Source organism: Cajanus cajan, chromosome 4 (assembly GCF_000230855.2).
Source record: "Cajanus cajan strain Asha chromosome 4, NIPB_CcT2T_4, whole genome shotgun sequence".
Taxonomy (NCBI): Eukaryota; Viridiplantae; Streptophyta; class Magnoliopsida; order Fabales; family Fabaceae; genus Cajanus; species Cajanus cajan.
Window position 1 is genome coordinate 49150836 of NC_138520.1, and position 20589 is coordinate 49171424.

At 31.8% G+C, this 20589-nt stretch overlaps 1 protein-coding gene across 1 annotated transcript; it reads right to left on the bottom strand.

Annotated features, from left to right (window-relative positions):
- Window positions 1–11579: 11579 nt before the first annotated feature.
- On the bottom strand, window positions 11580–12300 carry LOC109806505 (trypsin inhibitor 1A). Its single transcript, XM_020368932.3, has one exon. The coding sequence runs from the start codon at window positions 12283–12285 to the stop codon at window positions 11686–11688; it is 600 nt and encodes a 199-aa protein (XP_020224521.1). The 5' UTR covers window positions 12286–12300; the 3' UTR covers window positions 11580–11685.
- Window positions 12301–20589: the final 8289 nt, after the last annotated feature.

Below are 20589 nucleotides of genomic sequence, written 5' to 3' on the forward strand. Positions count from 1 at the left end.
GTTGTAGGAGATCTCCTAGTTGAAATGTGTGATGACGCATATAGTTGCTATGTTGAGCATATGATGTGTTGAGATGATTGTTTTGTTCATATGCTGAGTTGAACTGTGATGAAATGTGTTATTGTGTTGATTCAAAGTTGGATTATGTTGATTTGTGTTGTATGTTGTGATGTTTTAATTTGTTGCTGTGTTGTCAAAGATGAGATGATGATGTGATATTCCTATATTATGTGTGTATATATATATATATATGTTTTTTCTTCTTTTTTTTTCTTCCTAACTTACCCTTGCGTGTTTTTATGTGATTTGAACTACGATGATCATACATGTAGGGATGGCAACGGGGCGGGGCGGGTACGGGTTTCATGATACCCGTCCCCGTCCCCGCAAGTAAAACTCATCCCCATCCCCGTCCCCATACCCGTCGGGTATGGATTTTCATCCCCATCCCCGTCCCCGTCGGGTATCGGGTATACCCGTACCCGTACCCGTACCCGTCAATTTTTTTATTTTTTTATTTTTTTTGAAATAATATTTTTAAATTATTTTTTTATATTATATTATAATTATAATTAGGTTATTTTTTTATCTCACATTATAATAAATAATCATACATAAAAAAATATTAAAATTTTTTAATATAATTAAATTAAAAGTGAATATTAAATTAAAAATGAGAACGGGGACGGGTACGGGTACGGGTACGGGGCGGGTAAGTACATACTCGTACCCGTACCCGTACCCGATTCAATATATCGGGTTTTACCCGTACCCGTACCCGTACCCGGTCAAACCGGGTATTCCCCGTCAAAGTCGGGACGGGTTCGGGTATTACCCACGGGTACGGGTATATTTGCCATCCCTACATACATGGTATAGGAGCAAGGCAAAGATAGGGATGGAGTGTTATGGTAGAGGTCATATGATGGAAACCCTCCAAGCATTGATGGATTAAGAACTACCAATGGGAGGTCTCCTTGACTCCAAGGATCATGATTCTTCAAGTATTCTAACCTTAGATGATGATGATGATGATGGCCAAAAGTGATAATGGAGGATAGGTGTTTGATGAAAGGTTTGAGTAGTACTCTAGGGTTTGGCTAACTTCAAGGTGGATGAAGGCCACTCCTAGGTTTTGATCACTCAGGGGGGAGATCGGAGAATGGTGGTCGAATTGACCTAAGGGACTAAAGAAGATACTAAGGCACAAAGGCTCTCTCAATATCATATATCCAAAATAAATACATGGAGCACAACCAAGGGTATATATAGATTAGGATGCGAGGTCATGGCTAGGTGTGTAATGTCACGGCCAGGGTTAGGAATGTGCACATTTCTTTGCTAAATGTGAAGGAAATGCAACACAAATCTGAGCCAAATGAACCCGAAATGTCACACCTACTTGGTGACCAAGGATGGTATCTTTGGTTTGGCTAAGCTACAACTAGGTGCATAATAAGATTATGCAACCCATGTGCCCTCCTCTTAGGCTTAAGCTTCTCCAAACCCAAAATAACTCCAAAAATCACTAAAAAAAATGAGTCTAGGCCATCTCACTAATCCTATCATAATTCCCTAGCTATAAAATAAAATCCTATCATCTAGGGTATCCTCAAAATACAAGGGTAAAATGGAAAATACAAGCAAAAATAAATCCTGTTTAAGGTATCCAAAATACAAGGGCAAAAATAGGAAATGAAAAATAAATCCTATACTAACAAGGCTTAGGAGAATGATCAATACTCTATAATCATGAGGAGTATATCTCTAGGCATGGTAGCTCCCTTATCCTCCTTCATTCTCCTAGTCATGAACCTAGTGATTGGTCCCACATGTAGCTCCAAGAATGGTCCTCCATCACTATACAATGGCATTGGAGTTGGATGTTTTGATGACTGCCTATTGGGGGTAGATTTGTGTAGATAGTTATAGTTTTTTGACTGACAACTTAGTTGTATATTTACATATGCAGGATTATTGTATGTATATTTTACATATTGGACCAATCGTTTCATCCTTATATGCATGCAATATAGTACATATTCTAGTATTTGTAAGTATGTGATCTTAAGTTAGTTGTTGTGCCATTTAGTATAAAGACCATAGTGAGTCGTTATAAATTTATATTAATTAAATTTATAATATAAATAATATGTTTACATATTAAATAAAATAAGAAAGGGATAATGAAAAGAAAGTAAGTTTGGGTTAGACATTATTCCAACTCGAAGACTTTTAATAATAAAAACAAAGGTTTTTTCTTATGTATCTTTTAAAACTTTAAAAGCATTTGAAGATTCCTAAAAGAGGCCACCAAAGAGAGTGTGAAGTAGTGATCGAGACTATAGGAAGTGAATAGTACTATAGAATTATCACTTGAGGTAAGAAAGTGTGAGAAGGTCTCATTCATGGATACATATGAGAGGTATGAGTAGTGAAACAATTCTTAAGCCTCATAGGATGTTAATTGATTTAATGTAAATGCATATTTGTTTTCTTTTGAATTAGCATATCCCATTTGATGGAGGACCATCCAAGGAGGATACATACTTGAAGGCCATTGGACCTTTAACTAGGTCCATGGTTAGGAGGCTGGAGGAGGCTTCTATAGAGGAGGTGCTTCTTAGACCTTTGTTTTTCATGAGCATTGAGTACGATTCCTCTTATTAGTCTCTTAGACTCCATTGTATGATACTTGTACATAGTAGTTTCTTGTATAGGTGTATTTTGCCTTTGTATTTGTCTTTCTTTTATTTTAGGTTATCCTTTAGGAATTTAGGGTATGTTACTTGGATACTTTTTCTCCATTTGATCTTGTATTAAGGGTCATTCATTTTTTATTTTTTCAGTAATAGAAGTTGGGTGACAAATAGCAAGGTGTGTAAGTGCAACTAAATTGGGCCAAAATTGGGCCTAGGCCAAATTTGATGGAATCATGCCTAGGAAGGCAAGGGGTGACACACTAAAGGAGCCAAGAGGAATGGGCTAGGCATGACTATTTGGGCCAGTCAACGCCCAATGGGCCCGATGGGCCTGGAAGGCCCAATTTGAGCTCCACATGGGCCATCTCTTGATAAATCCATTTTTCTTATATTTTGTACATATTCTATTAGTATAGGTTTCACATATTTTTGGTCTTGTATTTTGGACCACATAGATTAGCATTTTTTTGGCCATAGGCTTATTGGGCCTGTTTTTGGGCTTTGTGGGCCTTTGGGCTTTTGGTACCCAATATTGGGCTCATTTTGTTTCTTTTATTATTTCCTAATGTTTGTATATGTTTGGCCATTGTATTTAGGCCATTAGCATAGGAATATTGAAGGAATACTAAAATAACCCAAAAAGCTAAAATCTAGGTTTCATTTAGTAGTCATTTGAGATGCATTTGGATCACATGTTTCTTGCCAAGCATGGCTGAACATGTGCAGCTCCAAATACACTTTAAATGTCCACTAAATGACATTTAGATGCATGGCAGCCCCATATTCACGGACTAAGAACATGGAGCCTTGAATTTGAATTCAAATTTCCATTTGAAATTTGAATTTTTGGCTCCAATATTGGCTAGTGAAGTTGGCGCCACCTAGCTTGCTTCTAGGATATATAAGTGCTTGTTCCTTCACTCTTTGTAAACACTTTTGAACATTTGAGAAATAAATCTTCAGATTTCTCTCCCAAAAGTCTCTCCTAAAAACCGTAGAGAATTCTCTCTTTAGGTTTCTACCAAAGGTGCTTCAACCTTTGGTTGGTTCCTCAAGCTTCTACCTCAAGCTAAGGAGTAATCGAATCCCTTCCTTGCTTCAACCTCCATTGAAGGTTCCTTCATGGAGATTCAAGCCTTATTTTGAAGGTTGCCTCAAGAGTATTTCGGTCCTTGCATGGAAAGCTTGGAAGAACCTTCATCTTCTCCAAGTGCTTCCATCATTTTTGGTATCTAGAGCCTAGTGCTCTTGAGGTTTGGTGTTCTAATTTTTTTGTATGGATCCGTGTTGTTTCTTCCTTATCCCATGTCTAAATATGTGTTTGCTGCATGGATCTAAATTTTCTAAATTTTTTTTATAGATCCTATATGTCACATAAGAAGAAATTGATTCATGTTCTTGCTTGTTCCTAATCCGTGAATCAATTGTTTTTTGTGCTTTAGGTTCCTATACTTGTGCGTTTTGCTTTTGTTTGAGTCTATCCATTCTATAACATGTGTCCGTGATTGGACTTCATTCACATTGCATTTGCTTTATTTTTGAATCAATTGTTTTGTCATAGAAGTCATGTGTAGTCCTTTTCATGTTGAAAATTCCTAGACTAGCTTGTTGACCTAATTTTTTGTGTATTGTTTGTGTCCGAATTTTGTTTGTGTATTTTCTTATTGAATCTGAACCTTACCTATATGTGCTTTTGTTTTACATATTTGAGTTCATAATTTGCTATTAGATCTAGCAAATTTCCTAGAGTTAGGTTTCTATTATGTCTTGTTAAAAGTTTTGTCAAAAAAAATTCATAAACACTAATTCCTATTTGGTTTTCCTTGAGTCTTATGTGTGGCTGAAACCTATTGCAATTTTTAAAAAATTAAAACAGAGACAAAACAGAGGTGCATGTGTTCTAAATGCATGAGAAAAAAAAAAGAATGAGTGCTTAAAAATCTGACCTAAAAACACTACAAAATTGTGAAGCACTAGTTACAAAATGCATGTGAACACCTTTTGTTTTGTGTGAAATTTTTGCTGCAATTTTTAGTAGTCTAAAACCGAGACTTATATGTGCTAAAAAGGCATTTGAACTCCTGATCATTAAAAGAAAAAGAAGTGAAAAATATTTTGCAAAAAGAAAAGAAAGAAAATAGCAAAAGAAAAAGCCAAAAGAAGTGAAAAACCTAGTGTAACTAGCTCTCGGTTTTGGTGAAGCTTTGCCTTAAAAATTTTCTGTCCAGCCACATATTTTGTGTCTTATTTTTGTTTCTAATCTTAGCTTTGATTTTGTAATCCATTCTAGTGCCTTTGATAGGTTATCTTTTGTGTGCTAGCTTTCTAAATTTACCTTAATTTCTTGCTTGTCAATTTTTGGAACTCCTTCTAGTTTGTCTCATTTCCATTCTACCAATTGGTGTAGCTATTCTAAATTGTGCCTTTTCAGTTTTAGCACTAATATTCAAGCAATTGAAGGTGGTTGAGTGCTTCTTAAAAGGTGTAGGAGCCAAGTCAAAGGAAGTCAACTTGAAGGCTTTGGTGGTTGCTTAGGGAGCTTGTTCTCTCTTGGTGGAAAGCCTCTTGAAAACACCTAGAAGTAACCAAAATCAATGTTGCTTCTAAAAGAAGAGTGATACACTTGGGAGGGCTTCATACTTGGTGGCAGTTGGAAAGGAAGGAGCAACAAATTTTGAAAATTTTTGTGAACTTTAGAGACCAATTTTAGTGACGGAAATTTTTGTTAATAAACCTATTTTCCTTACAAAATCCGTCTCTAAAATTTATCTCTAATTAGTGGCTAATTTTTTTTCTTTGAAATTAAGTGCAGCCACGAATTTCCTTTGATTGTGAATTTATATTTCATTTGGTGTGAATTTACATTTCATTTGGAGTGTGAATTTGCACTTCAATTTTTCTTGTAATCTTTTAATTCTCCATTTTTGTACAAGGCCTTTATTAAGGAGTGTCTTGGAGTGCCTTTGGTGTATCTCCATCTCTCCTTAAGTGTTCTAATAGTAATTTCGTTTAGTACTTGTGAGAGGGTCCTTGAAGGTCTTTGGTGCCTTTCAAGCTCTCACATAGGTTTAATTGCTTACCACGCCTAGTTTATGTTTTCTTGTCTTTAAGTTTTCAAGCAATTTATGTTTTCTAGTCATTTATGTGTTCAAGCAAAATATAATTGTACACTCTAGGCACTTGTTTGTTATTTTTCTTTGAAAAAGATCTTTGTGAAATTGCTTTGTGCAAGACAAACGTACAAGGGGGTTTAGAGATTTTTACTTGAAGAGGCTTAGTTATTAAGTGGCTCTTTAGTAGCTCACCTTCCTCCAAAGTTCAATTTGTACTCTTAGACCTCCAAGTGCCAAGCCTAAGCACTTCAAAAATCTTATTTTCTTAAAATCTATTTTTGTGTGAAGATAAAAAAATCTTGTTGTTTAAAATGTCTCAACTATCCAACTATAGTGGAAGTGATAGCTCTCCTAAAAGCATTTCTTACTTAACAAAAGAGCTAAAATCACTTAAACAATGGAAGAAGCAAGGGGCCTTTCAAAAAGAGAAGGAGAAAATTGAAAGAGAGGCCAAACTTGCTATCCTAGATGAGAAGTTGAGAATTCTTAAACAAGAAGAAGAAAAATTGAAAGAAGACATGAGAAAACACAAAAGAAGAAGAAAAATGAAAATCAAAAGAAAAGAAGAAATAGAAAAAAAAGAAAGAACTTTGTGCAGGGAAGAGTAAAGAGGAAGAAATATCCTCTAAAGGATTTGTGACTAAAGAGAATTGTTTTAGTACTAAAAATCCAAAAAATTATCTTTATTCATAAAGATCTTAACTCTTGCCCTCATTCTGCCACTAGTCTTGAGGAGGAGATTCCTAAATCCATTATTTTTAAAGAAAAAGAGTCTCAACTTCAAGAATTGGTGAAAGAGAAGTGGACTTCATTTAGTGCCACTTCTCATGCTACTTCCTTGGTGGTGCCCAAGGTAGATAGCTTTCCTTTGTGTAGGACTTTTTCTACTTTAGTTGTTTCAATAATGCACCCAATTTATGGAATATATTATTTGTTGGATATAACATCTGAACCTTCAAGGTTCCTTGTGACAAATTCTTTTCATAACTATCCAACAAATAATATAATCCAAAATTGTTTAGGAAGATTTCTAGTAGCCTTTTCTTTATATTTTAGGAAAAGCCTAGGATACCATTTAGGATACTTTAGGCAAGACATTTTAGTTTTTAAGAATCATTCTTTCCATGGTAATAGTCTTAGTGTTACTACATTTTTAGGATTTCATTCTAGGTTATGCTTAGAAGAGGATCCTATTTCTACTTTTAGGGAGTTTAATTTCAATATTTTAGTTGTATTTGTTAGACTGGATAGAAGGATTCCTCTTAGGATCCACAATCCATTTTCGCCACATAAACCTTTCACCTCTTATACATGGTATGTTGTGCATGTAGGTGATGATTCTTATCATAGGGATCCTCGCGATTTGAGGACAAATCCTTCTCAAGAGGGAGGGGATGATGGAATCATGCCTAGGAAGGCAAGGGGTGACACACTAAAGGAGCCAAGAGGAATGGGCTAGGCATGACGGTTTGGGCCAGTCAAGGCCCAATGGGCCCGATGGGCCTGGAAGGCCCAATTTGAGCTCCACATGGGCCATCTCTTGATAAATCCATTTTTCTTATATTGTGTACATATTCTATTAGTATAGGTTTCACATATTTTGGTCTTGTATTTTGGACCACATAGATTAACATTTTTTGGCCATAGGCTTATTGGGCCTGTTTTTGGGCTTTGTGGGCCTTTGGGCTTTTGGTACCCAATATTGGGCTCATTTTGTTTCTTTTATTATTTCCTAATGTTTGTATATGTTTGGCCATTGTATTTAGGCCATTAGCATAGGAATATTGAAGGAATACTAAAATAGACCAAGAAGCTAAAATCTAGGTTTCATTTAGTAGTCATTTGAGATGCATTTGGATCACATGTTTCTTGCCAAGCATGGCTGAACATGTGCAGCTCCAAATACACTTTAAATGTCCCCTAAATGACATTTAGATGCATGGCAGCCCCATATTCACGGACTAAGAACATGGAGCCTTGAATTTGAATTCAAATTTCCATTTGAAATTTGAATTTTTGGCTCCAATATTGGCTAGTGAAGTTGGCGCCACCTAGCTTGCTTCTAGGATATATAAGTGCTTGTTCCTTCACTCTTTGTAAACACTTTTGAACATTTGAGAAATAAATCTTCAGATTTCTCTCCCAAAAGTCTCTCCTAAAAACCGTAGAGAATTCTCTCTTTAGGTTTCTACCAAAGGTGCTTCAACCTTTGCTTGGTTCCTCAAGCTTCTACCTCAAGCTAAGGAGTAACCGAATCCCTTCCTTGCTTCAACCTCCATTGAAGGTTCCTTCATGGAGATTCAAGCCTTATTTTGAAGGTTGCCTCAAGAGTATTTCGGTCCTTGCATGGAAAGCTTGGAAGAACCTTCATCTTCTCCAAGTGCTTCCATCAAAATTTTACATATTGGGCTTGTTTTGCTCCATATTTTCCAAGGAGTTGATTTAGCTAGGTCTCACCATCATTTGGTGAACCTAACTAAACCAACTCTAAGTTTTTGGATTGGATTAAATATGGAAAAGAAAAAAAAAAGTCGCTCGCCTAGCTTAGTTCTTTGGCCGAATTGCTTGGCTTGTTTTGCACACTTGGGAATCTTGTGCTACAAGCTGCTAACTTAGCTTGCTTCCTAAGCTTCTAAGTTAGAAGCTTGCTCCACAAGCCTCCTAAACCAACTAGACCGGTCAAGCTAAGCTAACCATGGTTCTCTTGAACCATAGTTAGCCTAGCTTGCACCATAAGATTCCCCCACCCTATATAAACCTTTTTCTTACCTTTGTAATCACTTTTGATGATATATTTGAGTGAGTTCAAAATTTGTTCAGAAAATTCTCTCTTCCAAAAGTCTCTAACCTCTTTGATATTCATCCAATTCTCTTATCCTCTCAAAGAAGAGTGTGGTGAGGATTGAAAGGGCTTATCTCCTCCAAGGATTGGCGCCTCTTGAAGAGTGTTCCACACCAAACCATTGGTCTAATCCAATGCTTCTCATCCATTGGAGCCTTTGGAAAAGCTTAAGGAGAATCATGGAGCCAAAGGTCTAGGGAGAAACTTGAAGAGGAATCAACATCAATTCGGTTCCACTACAAGTTTTCCATCACCATTGTCTTAGCAAAATTATGAATTTTGATGATTGATTTGAATTATCTTGTGTATTGAGAATTAGGGTTAAATGCGTGACACCCTCTATCCCACATTCATAATTACACAATAAATAGGAATAATTAAAATCTTTCATAAAGTAAAACCAGAATCTCAAATATCGTACGTAGAGGATTCACATTCATAAACTCATAAACAATATCTCCAATGCAGCAATTACAAAGGAAAGAAATTGAGATTTTCAAAATAGTTCAATGGAAATAACACCTTAAACTAGTCCTAATATGCCCCGATGTCACATATCCTATCAGAGCACACCCAACTGAAGTCTAAGCTTCATCACCAACATCCTCATGTTGATGGTCATCTGCAACACAATAGAAGACACACATAGAATAAACATGGGAGTGAGAAACATCTCCCTCAGGTTAAGGTGTAAAAATAAAGGTCAGGTAACACACACACAAATCATAACAAAGCACAACACAAAGCACACATTAATCAAGCACAACTCAAGTCATACATACATTAGTAACACATACACAGTTACTCATTATGCAATGATGTCATGGACTCAACTCACAAATGCATGCATGTGGCACCAGTCACATATCACATATCACTGGTGTGCTGCCTAAACAACACACCTAAGGTAGTCTAGGAGTACATGTAGGGAGCTACCCATATACTCTCAACTAGAAGGATGTACTATTAGGGTCTGGTCGGGATAGCGAAGTTGCACAAGTTACGTCTCGTGCTCACAAATGGGCAGAATCGAGACATCCAAACCGAACTATCCCCTAGGACTCCCCCAAGCTATTACACAAGGAGGGTCTTCCATAACAGTGTACTTCACATCGTACCCGTCACATAGATGCATATGATGCATGTCACACACTCACACTTCATTAACTCATCATTTCACTTGTCATAGTTACTCATATATCATGTCTCATTATCACGTATCATCATGTGTCATGTCTCATATTCACTTTTCACATTGTCTCATCATATTCACATAGTCTTATACAAGGGACTTCTCATAGGCATATACATCAAAAAAACACAAAAACCATAACAAGAAATTATTCAACTTCATATACATTCAATTCGCAATTCATAACATATGAAGCACAAAGGTCATAAACCCAACTTCATGACTTCACACATCTTTTTACAAATAGCCAAGTAATATAATATTTCAATAGGTCAAAACACTCCAAATGTTACCCAAAAACACGAATCCATCATCAATTTTATATATAATGCCTCAAAATTCATCCAAAGATCATATCTCTAATTTCACTTCATGGGTTTCTCACAGGAACCCACATAGCACTCTAATTCTTATCAAAACTTGTCTATTTTCGAAATTAAACACATATTTATACTCAACAAACATCAAGGAACACAACAGAAAACTTAGAAGCCAAAACAGAAAACATTAGAAATTTGTGTGTTTCTCATAAGGTTTCCCGTAGGAACCTATAGAGCACTCTAATTCATATCAAAACATATCTAAAATTAAACATACATTCATGCTCAATAATCATCAAGGAATACAATAGAAAACTTAGAAGCCAAAACAGAAAACATTCAAAATTTATGTTTCTCATAGGGTTTCCCATAGGAACCCATAAAATACTCTAATCCATATCAAAACTTACCTATTAATTCTTGAAATTGAATGCATATTTACACTCAGAATCACACAAGGAACGCAACAGAACAATCAGAAAGCAAAATAGAAAACTTTCATAAAGTGTTTGTTCCTATCAAGCAATGGATTGAGGGTCAATCCTATTACCTAATAGTTATTCCCACACTCTCGAGTGAGATTTCTCACTCCCCCCTTACCTAGATGAGCAGAAGATGAAGCAATAGCAATCTCCGGTTGATCTCCTTCTCCGTGATAATAATAAAATAATTAATAAATGAGTGCAACGTCCTTCCTTCCCTTCTCATAAAATAATTAAAAAATTAAAATATATTTTCTCCTTTTTAATAAATAACATAAACATAACTCTTAATACAATATATTTTCATAAATATACCTTTCATATCAATTAATCAAAATATTAATCAAAAACCATGTTTTATATTTTTTAAAAAACTCATATAAAATAGATAAATAATATTAAATATATTTTGTCTCTTTTAGTAGAAATATCATAAGTTTTATATCAAAATAAAGCTCATATCAAATAGCTAAATAATATTAAAAATCCTTCTAATAAATATATTAAAACATTAAAATAAATACTACGTATTATTAATATAATTTTATAAAAATCGGGATGTTACAGAATGTATGATTTAAAAATTAGATATGATATTATTTAACACTGAAAATTCTAATATGCACAGATCTTAATATTACTTAATTTTAAAAGTTAATAAAACAAAATTGTAATAAAAATTTTTGAGACCAAAATAGTACACATTTACAAAACTTTATGTTAGAAAGTAGATTTAATCTCTAAATGAACTAAATATTTTTTTTCCTTGTCACATAACTAAACAAACTCGTGATATTGTAATCATCATTAGCATGAAAGATTTACGCATATGGCAAAAATCAAAAATAAAATTTCTTGTATAGATGCCTCCACAACACAACTATCAATTAGGTTGAGTTATTAAACCAAAACATTTATAATATATATATACACCCAAAAGGCATGAGCTTTGATAATTTTATTTAGTTTACTCAACATTTATCATTACAACCAAAGCATTTATTTACTCAGTCTTACACTTTTCCGATACTAGTTCACGCAGTTGACGATGTAACTCTCTGAAACTGAACCAAAAAAGGATCATTCTTAGTGAGCACCAAACGCCTATTTCCTTCACTATCGACATAAACCCCAATATCCTCACACGTGTCATCTAAACAGAACAAAAGCTTGTAATGGTTACAGCCCCTCTGGGAAGCTTTCTGAATTTGAAATGCACCATTTCGTATATTATGGTAGCCACCAATTTTTACAGCGGGTCCTTCCGGTAGCCCGTCCACGATGGTCCACAATCGTGTGGGCGCGCACGTGGGAACAAAAGCGAAGATGATTTGAAATGGAGAGTTTGGGGTTATGTAAGGAAACAAGATTGGGGAAGCCACTAAGCATGGGTTCCCCTTAGAGGCTTTATTGGGAGATTGCACAACGGTGAGAGGGCAAGTTTCGTTTCCCGTTGCGACTAGTTCTATTCCGCCGCCACTTCCTCTTTTGACTGGCACCATGTAGTATGAGCCACCGTTCCGAAGAAGTTCGCCATGTGTGTCCAACACGTCATAGGCAGTGGCTGAAGGAAGGTACGAGGTGAAGCCAAAAAGAAGAAAGAGAGAGAATAATAATGTTGTAATGCCCTTCATTTCTTAGGTGGTAATGTAATGCAACTTTGAAGGAATCCAGCTATACCATTTATATATCATTTATAATATGTTGGATACATTATAATAAAATTTATTATTATCGACAATTATTTAATGATAAAAAAATTAATTATTTTTATTTTGTTATTTAATAAAAATATTAATAACTAATATATAATAGTTATTAAAAATGTATTTACATTACACTAAAATTTATTATTAACAATAATTATTTATTAATAATTAATAAATATTAAAATTATATTTACATCATATTGAAATTTATTATTATTAATAATTATTTATTGAAAAAAATTTAAGTTTCACATCAATTATAGATAAAATAATTAAATAATATATAAGTAAAAAATAACTCTCAAATTATAAGTCTCGCATTTCTTAGGAGATAAGATAATTAATTAAAAAAATTAGGTTTCACATCGATTAAAGATAAAATAATTAAAGAGTATATAAGTAGAGAACAACTCTCACCTTACAAATCTCACATCTCTTAGGAGATAAGAGAAGATAATTAAAAAAAATAAGGAAAAGCATAAGTCTTACATTGACTATAGATAAAATAATTAATTAAAAAATAAGAATTAAAAAATAAAGAAATTAAAAAATATATAAGTAGAGGACAACCCTCATCAAACTTGCACATTTTTCCCGACCATTATAAAGGTCTCTACCAGCATGTAGAATAATTGTCACTAAATATTTTAGTGACACTACATACAATGATTAATTTGAAAATATTTGTAAAAGATTTTACAGCAATTTTTATTGTCACTAAAAATTATATTAAATGCTATTAAAAGTCTATTTTATTGTAGTGTTGTAAATAGAGTTTTGGATAAGAGTGTGTTTGTTACCAAAACTAAAAATTGTCTTCAAAGCTTTTTTATAAAAATTAAGAAAGATATATTTTTTTTAATACAAAATTTTCAAAAATATTTCTAATTTTATATCAAAACAAACATTAAATATGAAAAGAAAACAATGTTAGACTTAGAACATATTATCCTAATTCATTATTTAATATGAAAAGGATAGAGATGAAAGAAAGTAAAAAAAATAATACATGTATAACGAATTTTACAACAAGTTGTATAATTAATATATAAAGTTTTTTTTTTAAAAAAATATAATATAGATATATAGATAAAAGAAAACAATATGTAAATTATTATATATATATATTTTTATACGTAGAAATTATAATGACAAAAATACTTGCATATGAAGACTGAATGTTACCGTCAAAGCTAACCAATGCATGTTCCATGCACCAGCGATCAACAAGCTATATATGAAGACAGAATGTATGTACTTAAATGCACTGACATAAAACAAATGATTCAATTCACAAGTAGATGAGCCAAATAATAATTCAATAGAAAAATCACGAGAGAAAGCTTCTATAAAAAATACAATGAAGCCAAATTCTCAATAATGTAAATCCATCACGGTGTCGATATATAGAAAGCTGCACACACGGTGATGTACACACGGTGATGTAGGCGAATCTTACCATTCAATATGATAAATTTAATTTTAATTTATGGTGTAATAAAAAATATTTAATGATGTGATTATAGTGATTTAACATATTACCACATAAAATCAAAATCTCAATACTGCATCATTCTGACTAGTTCAAATATATTATGGATGGAGTTATTATAATTATATATACATGTGGTTCGAGGAACTTCATGCATCTATGTCTTGTATTTAATTAAAAATGAAATTATAAAAATTAAGAGAAAAGAAAAATAAAATAAGAAAGGTAGTGATTTATATATGTATTATAAGAGTTACAATAGAAAGAGATTTTGATCATTTTTTTTTTTACATGTTAATGGTAATTTAATTTAAAAGAGATAGTGTACAAGTAGTATATATGGATAAAACTTGTGACACCTTCTACCCCGCATACCATAACACATAAATAATAAAATTAGAATAACACACTTTCATAATTAAAATATCAAACGTGTTTAGATAGAGAGTACCACACCCATGACTTAAAAAAATAACAAAATCAACAGAAATTACAAGAAATAATGCTAAGGTTTCCAAAATAATAAGAACAACATCCTAATCTAATCCTGTCTATGTTCCGATGTCACATGTCTTATTAGAACAAAGCTCAACATTGAAGTCTAAGCTTCGTCACCAACATCCTCAGCCTCATGCTAATAATCACTTGTATAATAATCAAAGTTAAACAACACAAAAGAAAAGGGAGTGAGAAACATCTCACTCTGGCTGACAATGTAGGAATACACATCGGATAGTCAAACACAAACAAGACATGTATATGTACATAGCATAGATGGATTAACAACAATATCACATTCCACTCATCAAAGACATAAAAATATCAAGTTAACATATAACATTAAAATGCACATGTAATAGACACGGACTACATATTATAATGCATGTGGCGCCAGTAACACATCACATGGTGTATTGCCACTAGCAACACATGAGAGTAGTCTAGGAGTACATGCTGAGTCACAACCTCTGCGCACTCTCACTAAAGGACATACTACCAGGGTCTAGTCGGGATAACTAAGCCGCACAAGATACATCTCATGCACACAATGGGCGAGACTGGAACTTACAAATCGAGTTATATCCCCAAGGACTAATCCCCAAGCTTTTACACAAGGGAGCCTTCCCTGACAGTGTATTCCATATCGTAGACTTAAAAACATTTATGCAAATGATGCATGTCAATCAAGACTTTATGCATTCTCATATCACATTATCATATAACATTATCATATCTCATTGTCATATAACATTATCACATATCCTCATATCTCATGTCTCATATTTACATTTCATATTATCTCGTCATATTCACATAGTCTCCACAGAGCACTTTAATTCATATCAAAACTCATCTATTTGCGAAATTAAACACATATTTGTACATCTCATCCAACAAGGAATACAACAGAACAATCAAAAAGCAAAATAGAAAATATTCATAATTTGCCTATTTCTCGTAGGGTTCTCTCAGGAACTCATAGAGAACTCTAATTCATACAATAAACATTTAACACAATACAATTTACTCATATAATTGCCTTTTTAAACAATCTCCTCTTACAATCACCTATCATTCTTAAAATATTTTATTTGGATAAGTCAATTCAAATTTCTCAAATTTTAAATTATTAGGTTAGATATGATAATTTGATTCCACCATGATAAAATTGGTTTTAAAAATATATTTATATGTTGAGATTTTTAAATTAAATTTTATAAAAATAAATATTAGCTAATTTTTAAATATTTAATAATTTTAAAAATTAATATTAGATAATATTTAATAATTTTAAAAATATTTTTGAATATTCAATAATTAAAAACATGAAGAGATAAGAGATAAGATAAAATATATAAGTGAAATAAGAAGAAAAAAATATGAGGAATTTCAAATTCTTACTCTTTTGGGAGAAATTGAAATTCTACTATTTCAAGGAATTTTACAAATGCTAGAATTTTAAATTCCTTATAAATTCCTCATTTAAACAAGATATTTCACCTCAAAGAATTTGAAATTCTTCAAATAAATGAATTACTCCATTTAAATTCCCCATCCAAACACACTATTAGGGTTTCTCATAGGAACCCATAGGAACACCAAAGTCTACAATTATAATCCTAACACAAACACTACTCATACGTACATACTAAATAATTACATCAATTAGAACATTCAGGGAGAAATAGGGATGAAAAATATACAAATGAGAAAAACTCCTCATATGAGCATACAACAAACATAGATTGAGGGTCAATCCCACTACCCAACATACATTCCCACACCCAGAGCGAGGTTTCTTACTCCCCCTTACCTAGATAAGCAGAAGACGAAGCTAGAGCGGAATCTGGTTGATCTCCTTCTCTTGGTTCTCCTTGGTCTTCAGAGAGTGTGTCTAGAAGTAGTGCTAGAGTCTGCTATTTATAGATGTCAGAAGTGGTCAGAACGGGCCGTTTCGGATCCAAAATAGTCAGTTCTGGACTCATTCATCATGTGTAAAATTCACATCTAAAACGACCCGTTCTTAAACCAAAACGGCCTGTTCTTTAACCAAAACCACCCATTCTGGGGTTGCGTTTTAACACATAACGACCATGTTTGGAACGACCCGTTCTTAAACCAAAGCGGCCCGTTCTCAATTAGGGTTATAGGCCTTTTTAGTAGTTTGGAATGGCCCGTTCTAATTTTAGAATGACCCGTTCTGGGCTACTAAATATAGGTCTTTTTAGTAGTTTGGAATGGCCTGTTCTAGTTTGGGAACGACCAGTTCTAGGCTACTAAATCACCCTTATTGGGCTTTGGGCCTTCATATAATTTGTGAAAATTAGGGTGTTATAAAACTAAATATATTTGAAATAAATATAAATAAATTAGTTGAAAGATAAATATCACAAAGTGGTAACTAAAAGGTACAATATCACACACAAGAATTTTTCAACTGTTTTAGAAAGTATAGCATGCAAACATTGTCCATTTCCACTTGTACCAATGCTGACAACACGAGTAATACCACCAACAACCATTACTCCTTACATAAGCAAGAAGTATCTAAACAAACAAGAAAATAAAAGAATCAAGGCAATCAACCACACAACAACACATAACAAATCACAAATTAGAGTACACATAAAACACGTGATCAGGACACATAACACACAATCCAATTTGAATCAATCAAACTCTTATACCACTAAATATGACACCCTTTATCCCACATACTAGTATAACATATTGGTTCAAATTTATCAAAAGAGTTTTGCAAATAATTCTGATAAATACATAAAACCTCCTAGTTAAAAGCATCACATTTAAAAACAAAAGGCAAAATTGTTTGAGAAAGTAATTACAGTGAAATAAGAATTAAAACGAATACTAATTCCACCAACGAAGTTTAAAATAATTAACTAAAAATATGAATTCATAACTATTACGCTAATGTCACATCCTACTATAGAATACTCCCATCACAAAGTCTAAACATTGCCTTTAAGCACATCATTATCATAATTAAGCTCACCTATAGACCAACACCAATACAACAAAAGAAAAAGAGAGTAAGAATCATCTCACTCCAGCTACTAGTGTAAGAATGGTTGAGTAGCCACACATAAATAAACAACAATAATCATACTTAGTGACAACAAGAATTATTGCATACATTCAACATTACTCGCATTCATAGTTAACAATTAATCATGATATAGTTAAACAACATATGTATGTTATTAATTAATCCGCAAGATGCAACAAAGCCTATAATATACATATCATCGATCATCAATTCATATATAATTCACAATCAATGAGGATGTTATACTTATGCAATGGACAAGATTCTCCTAAACAATATGCATGTGTTTCCAATAAAATCATATCCCCATCCAAAGGCATGAGTAGCCTAGGAGAATATGTCAGGTCAATGCCATCATAGCTGATGAAAGACCCTTGGCCAAAGGGCCTACTACTAGGGCCATGATAAGGAGGATTTATGAAGAATGGGCCAACATGGAGGATAATGGGCCTAAGCTTTTATTTTTTTGGGTTATCTCTTAGAGTATTTTCTTTTCATTAAATATATGCCTTAGAATAATGTTTAGATTCGTATTTTAGGCCTTATATTTTGGGCTTCTAGAGTTTGTGGGCCTTGGGCTTATTAGACCTATTTTTAGGCTTAGTGGGTCTAAGGTATTATATAATTAATATTGGGCTTGTTTGTTTGTCTTTTTATTTTAAGAATTATATATTGTACAGGTCACTACAAAAAATATGACATTTAGCGACCACCAAAATCAATTGCTAAATTGTTAAAATCGGTCACTATTTACCTTAGCAATTGAATTTAAGTAGTTGCAAAAATCTGGTCGCAAGCTATATAGCGACGGAAATTTATTTTTGAACCACTCATATTTGGTCTCTCAAAGATTATATTTCACAATACTTCACTTTTCAGCAAGTTTTGTCCTTAATTATATAGTCTCTGGGAAACTTCCCAGAAGGTCACCCATCTCTATATTACTCCAAGTCAAGCACACTTAACTATGGAGTTCTGATGAGATAAGCTACCGAAAAGCAGATGCATGTTGCTAGTGTATGTAGTACAAATTAATCCATTTAAGTCATCCTCAACTATACAATCTCATACTTATACTATCTTTGAATCATTCTCATTTCGATGTGTCTGGACCATTATAAATATATAATAATATATATAATAATTATATTACTAATAATTATTATTATATTATATTATATTTAATTAATCTTTATTTATATATATACTTATTTTTATAATTAACAATCTAGTTATTTCTATTTAAAATTAATATTATGATACAATTTAAATTATTTATTATAAATTTAAAAGTTTAAATAATAATTTATATATTTTAAAATGAGAAGGGTTATAATATACACTGGTATAACTTTTACTAAGTATTACACCGCTCAATAACTTTATATTAAATGTGAATTTTGTAAGTTCAACTGTTAGATTGAAAGTTCATATCACTTTATATGTTTATATCAAGTTTTGTTAAAATTGAACAACAACTTGAAGGTAATCAAAGTGCTCATATTTTAGTATATTTTGAAATGTATATATTACATCAATTTTGTTTTACAAGAATGAAGTATCAAATCATCTTGAATTCATATAAAATTTTGTATATATGCTCTAAGAGTAAAAAACTTTCAATCTAACGATTGAATTTGTAAAATTCAGATTTAATATAGAGTTATTGAGCGATGTAATACTTAGTAAAAGTTACACCGGTATTATTATAATCCTTCTCTTTTAAAATATTATTTTTATAAATTAAATTTTAACATTTTAAATAAATTATTAATTAACTTAATATATTTATTCATCTTAAATCTAAGATATAAAATTCAAAAAATGTATTTATGCTTGTTTTATTTTCTAATTATCAACTATTAATAAAGTACTAATTTAAAATCTTATCAAGTTATATCATAATATTTTCATAGCAAGTTTAAAACCAGATATTAGTTATACAAAAATATCAAAATCATATATATAGTAAATTGTTAATAAGATTTTAGTTAAATAATTTAAAATAATTAATTTTTCAACTATATTGTTTGCAAATAATTTATTCCAAAGCTAATCAATATTTTCTATATTAATTATTACTAAAATTTAATAACTTTTAATTTAATAATTAGATCAATGAAATTCAACATATACCATAAGTTATTGAGCTTAGTAATTTTACTAAGAGTTACTTTTTGAGTCATTTGATTCCTCCTTCTCCTCCTCTCTCTCTCTCTCTCTCTCTCTCTATATATATATATATATATATATATATATATATATATATTTAAAGTTTTATTAAAGATTTTTTTTAATATATGATTGCCAATTTTTGTCAAAAACTCTTATATTTTTGACAAATATAAATTTGTCAGTAATATTGAATCAGTACTATAACTCACATGTTATTGGTGTGTATATTTATATATAATTTATTTTATAATTTTTATTTATTAAACTAATTGAACATTAATTATATTTTATCACTTTTTAATCAATTGAAAGGATGACAATGAATTAATAAAATTAAAAAATATTTTAATTAAAAGTATCTTTTTTGGTGAATGCTTAATTTAAAAGTATTTTTTTATGAATAATTAAATGAAAAATACATTTTAAAATTTTGTGATGTTTATTGTTAAGTTAACACAATTTTTTTTTTTAAAAACATCTAATTTTTTGATCGATTTTAGATTTGTTTGATAAGTTCTTATTAATCCTTATATAAACCAATTATTTTTAAGTTAATGGAACTAACACTTTTATATCAACTGAAATAGATGTTTAAGTTTAATTTTTAAAACAATAATTGAAATAAAATAATATTTACAAATTAAAAAGAAGTTTCTTTACTTTAACAAAATTGGAAAGCACAATAAATTGTGTATTTTCATATTATCTAATAAAATAAAATATTAAGTATGATAAGAGAGAAATAAATTTCTCAAGAGAAAAATAAATAAATTTGATAGATAAATTATTATTCAAATTAATCCAAATTTTTTAAAAGATTCACTACAAAAAAACGCGTTAATAATGGCAGTTATAATTATAAATAATGACATTTATGACCGTCAATATATACATGTGTGGCGGTTCCCTGTAGCGCCATAATTTATGCCGCCACAAAGTAAAAAACGATGGTTACAAGCGCACCGTCGCAACAGCCGCCATTTAATACATT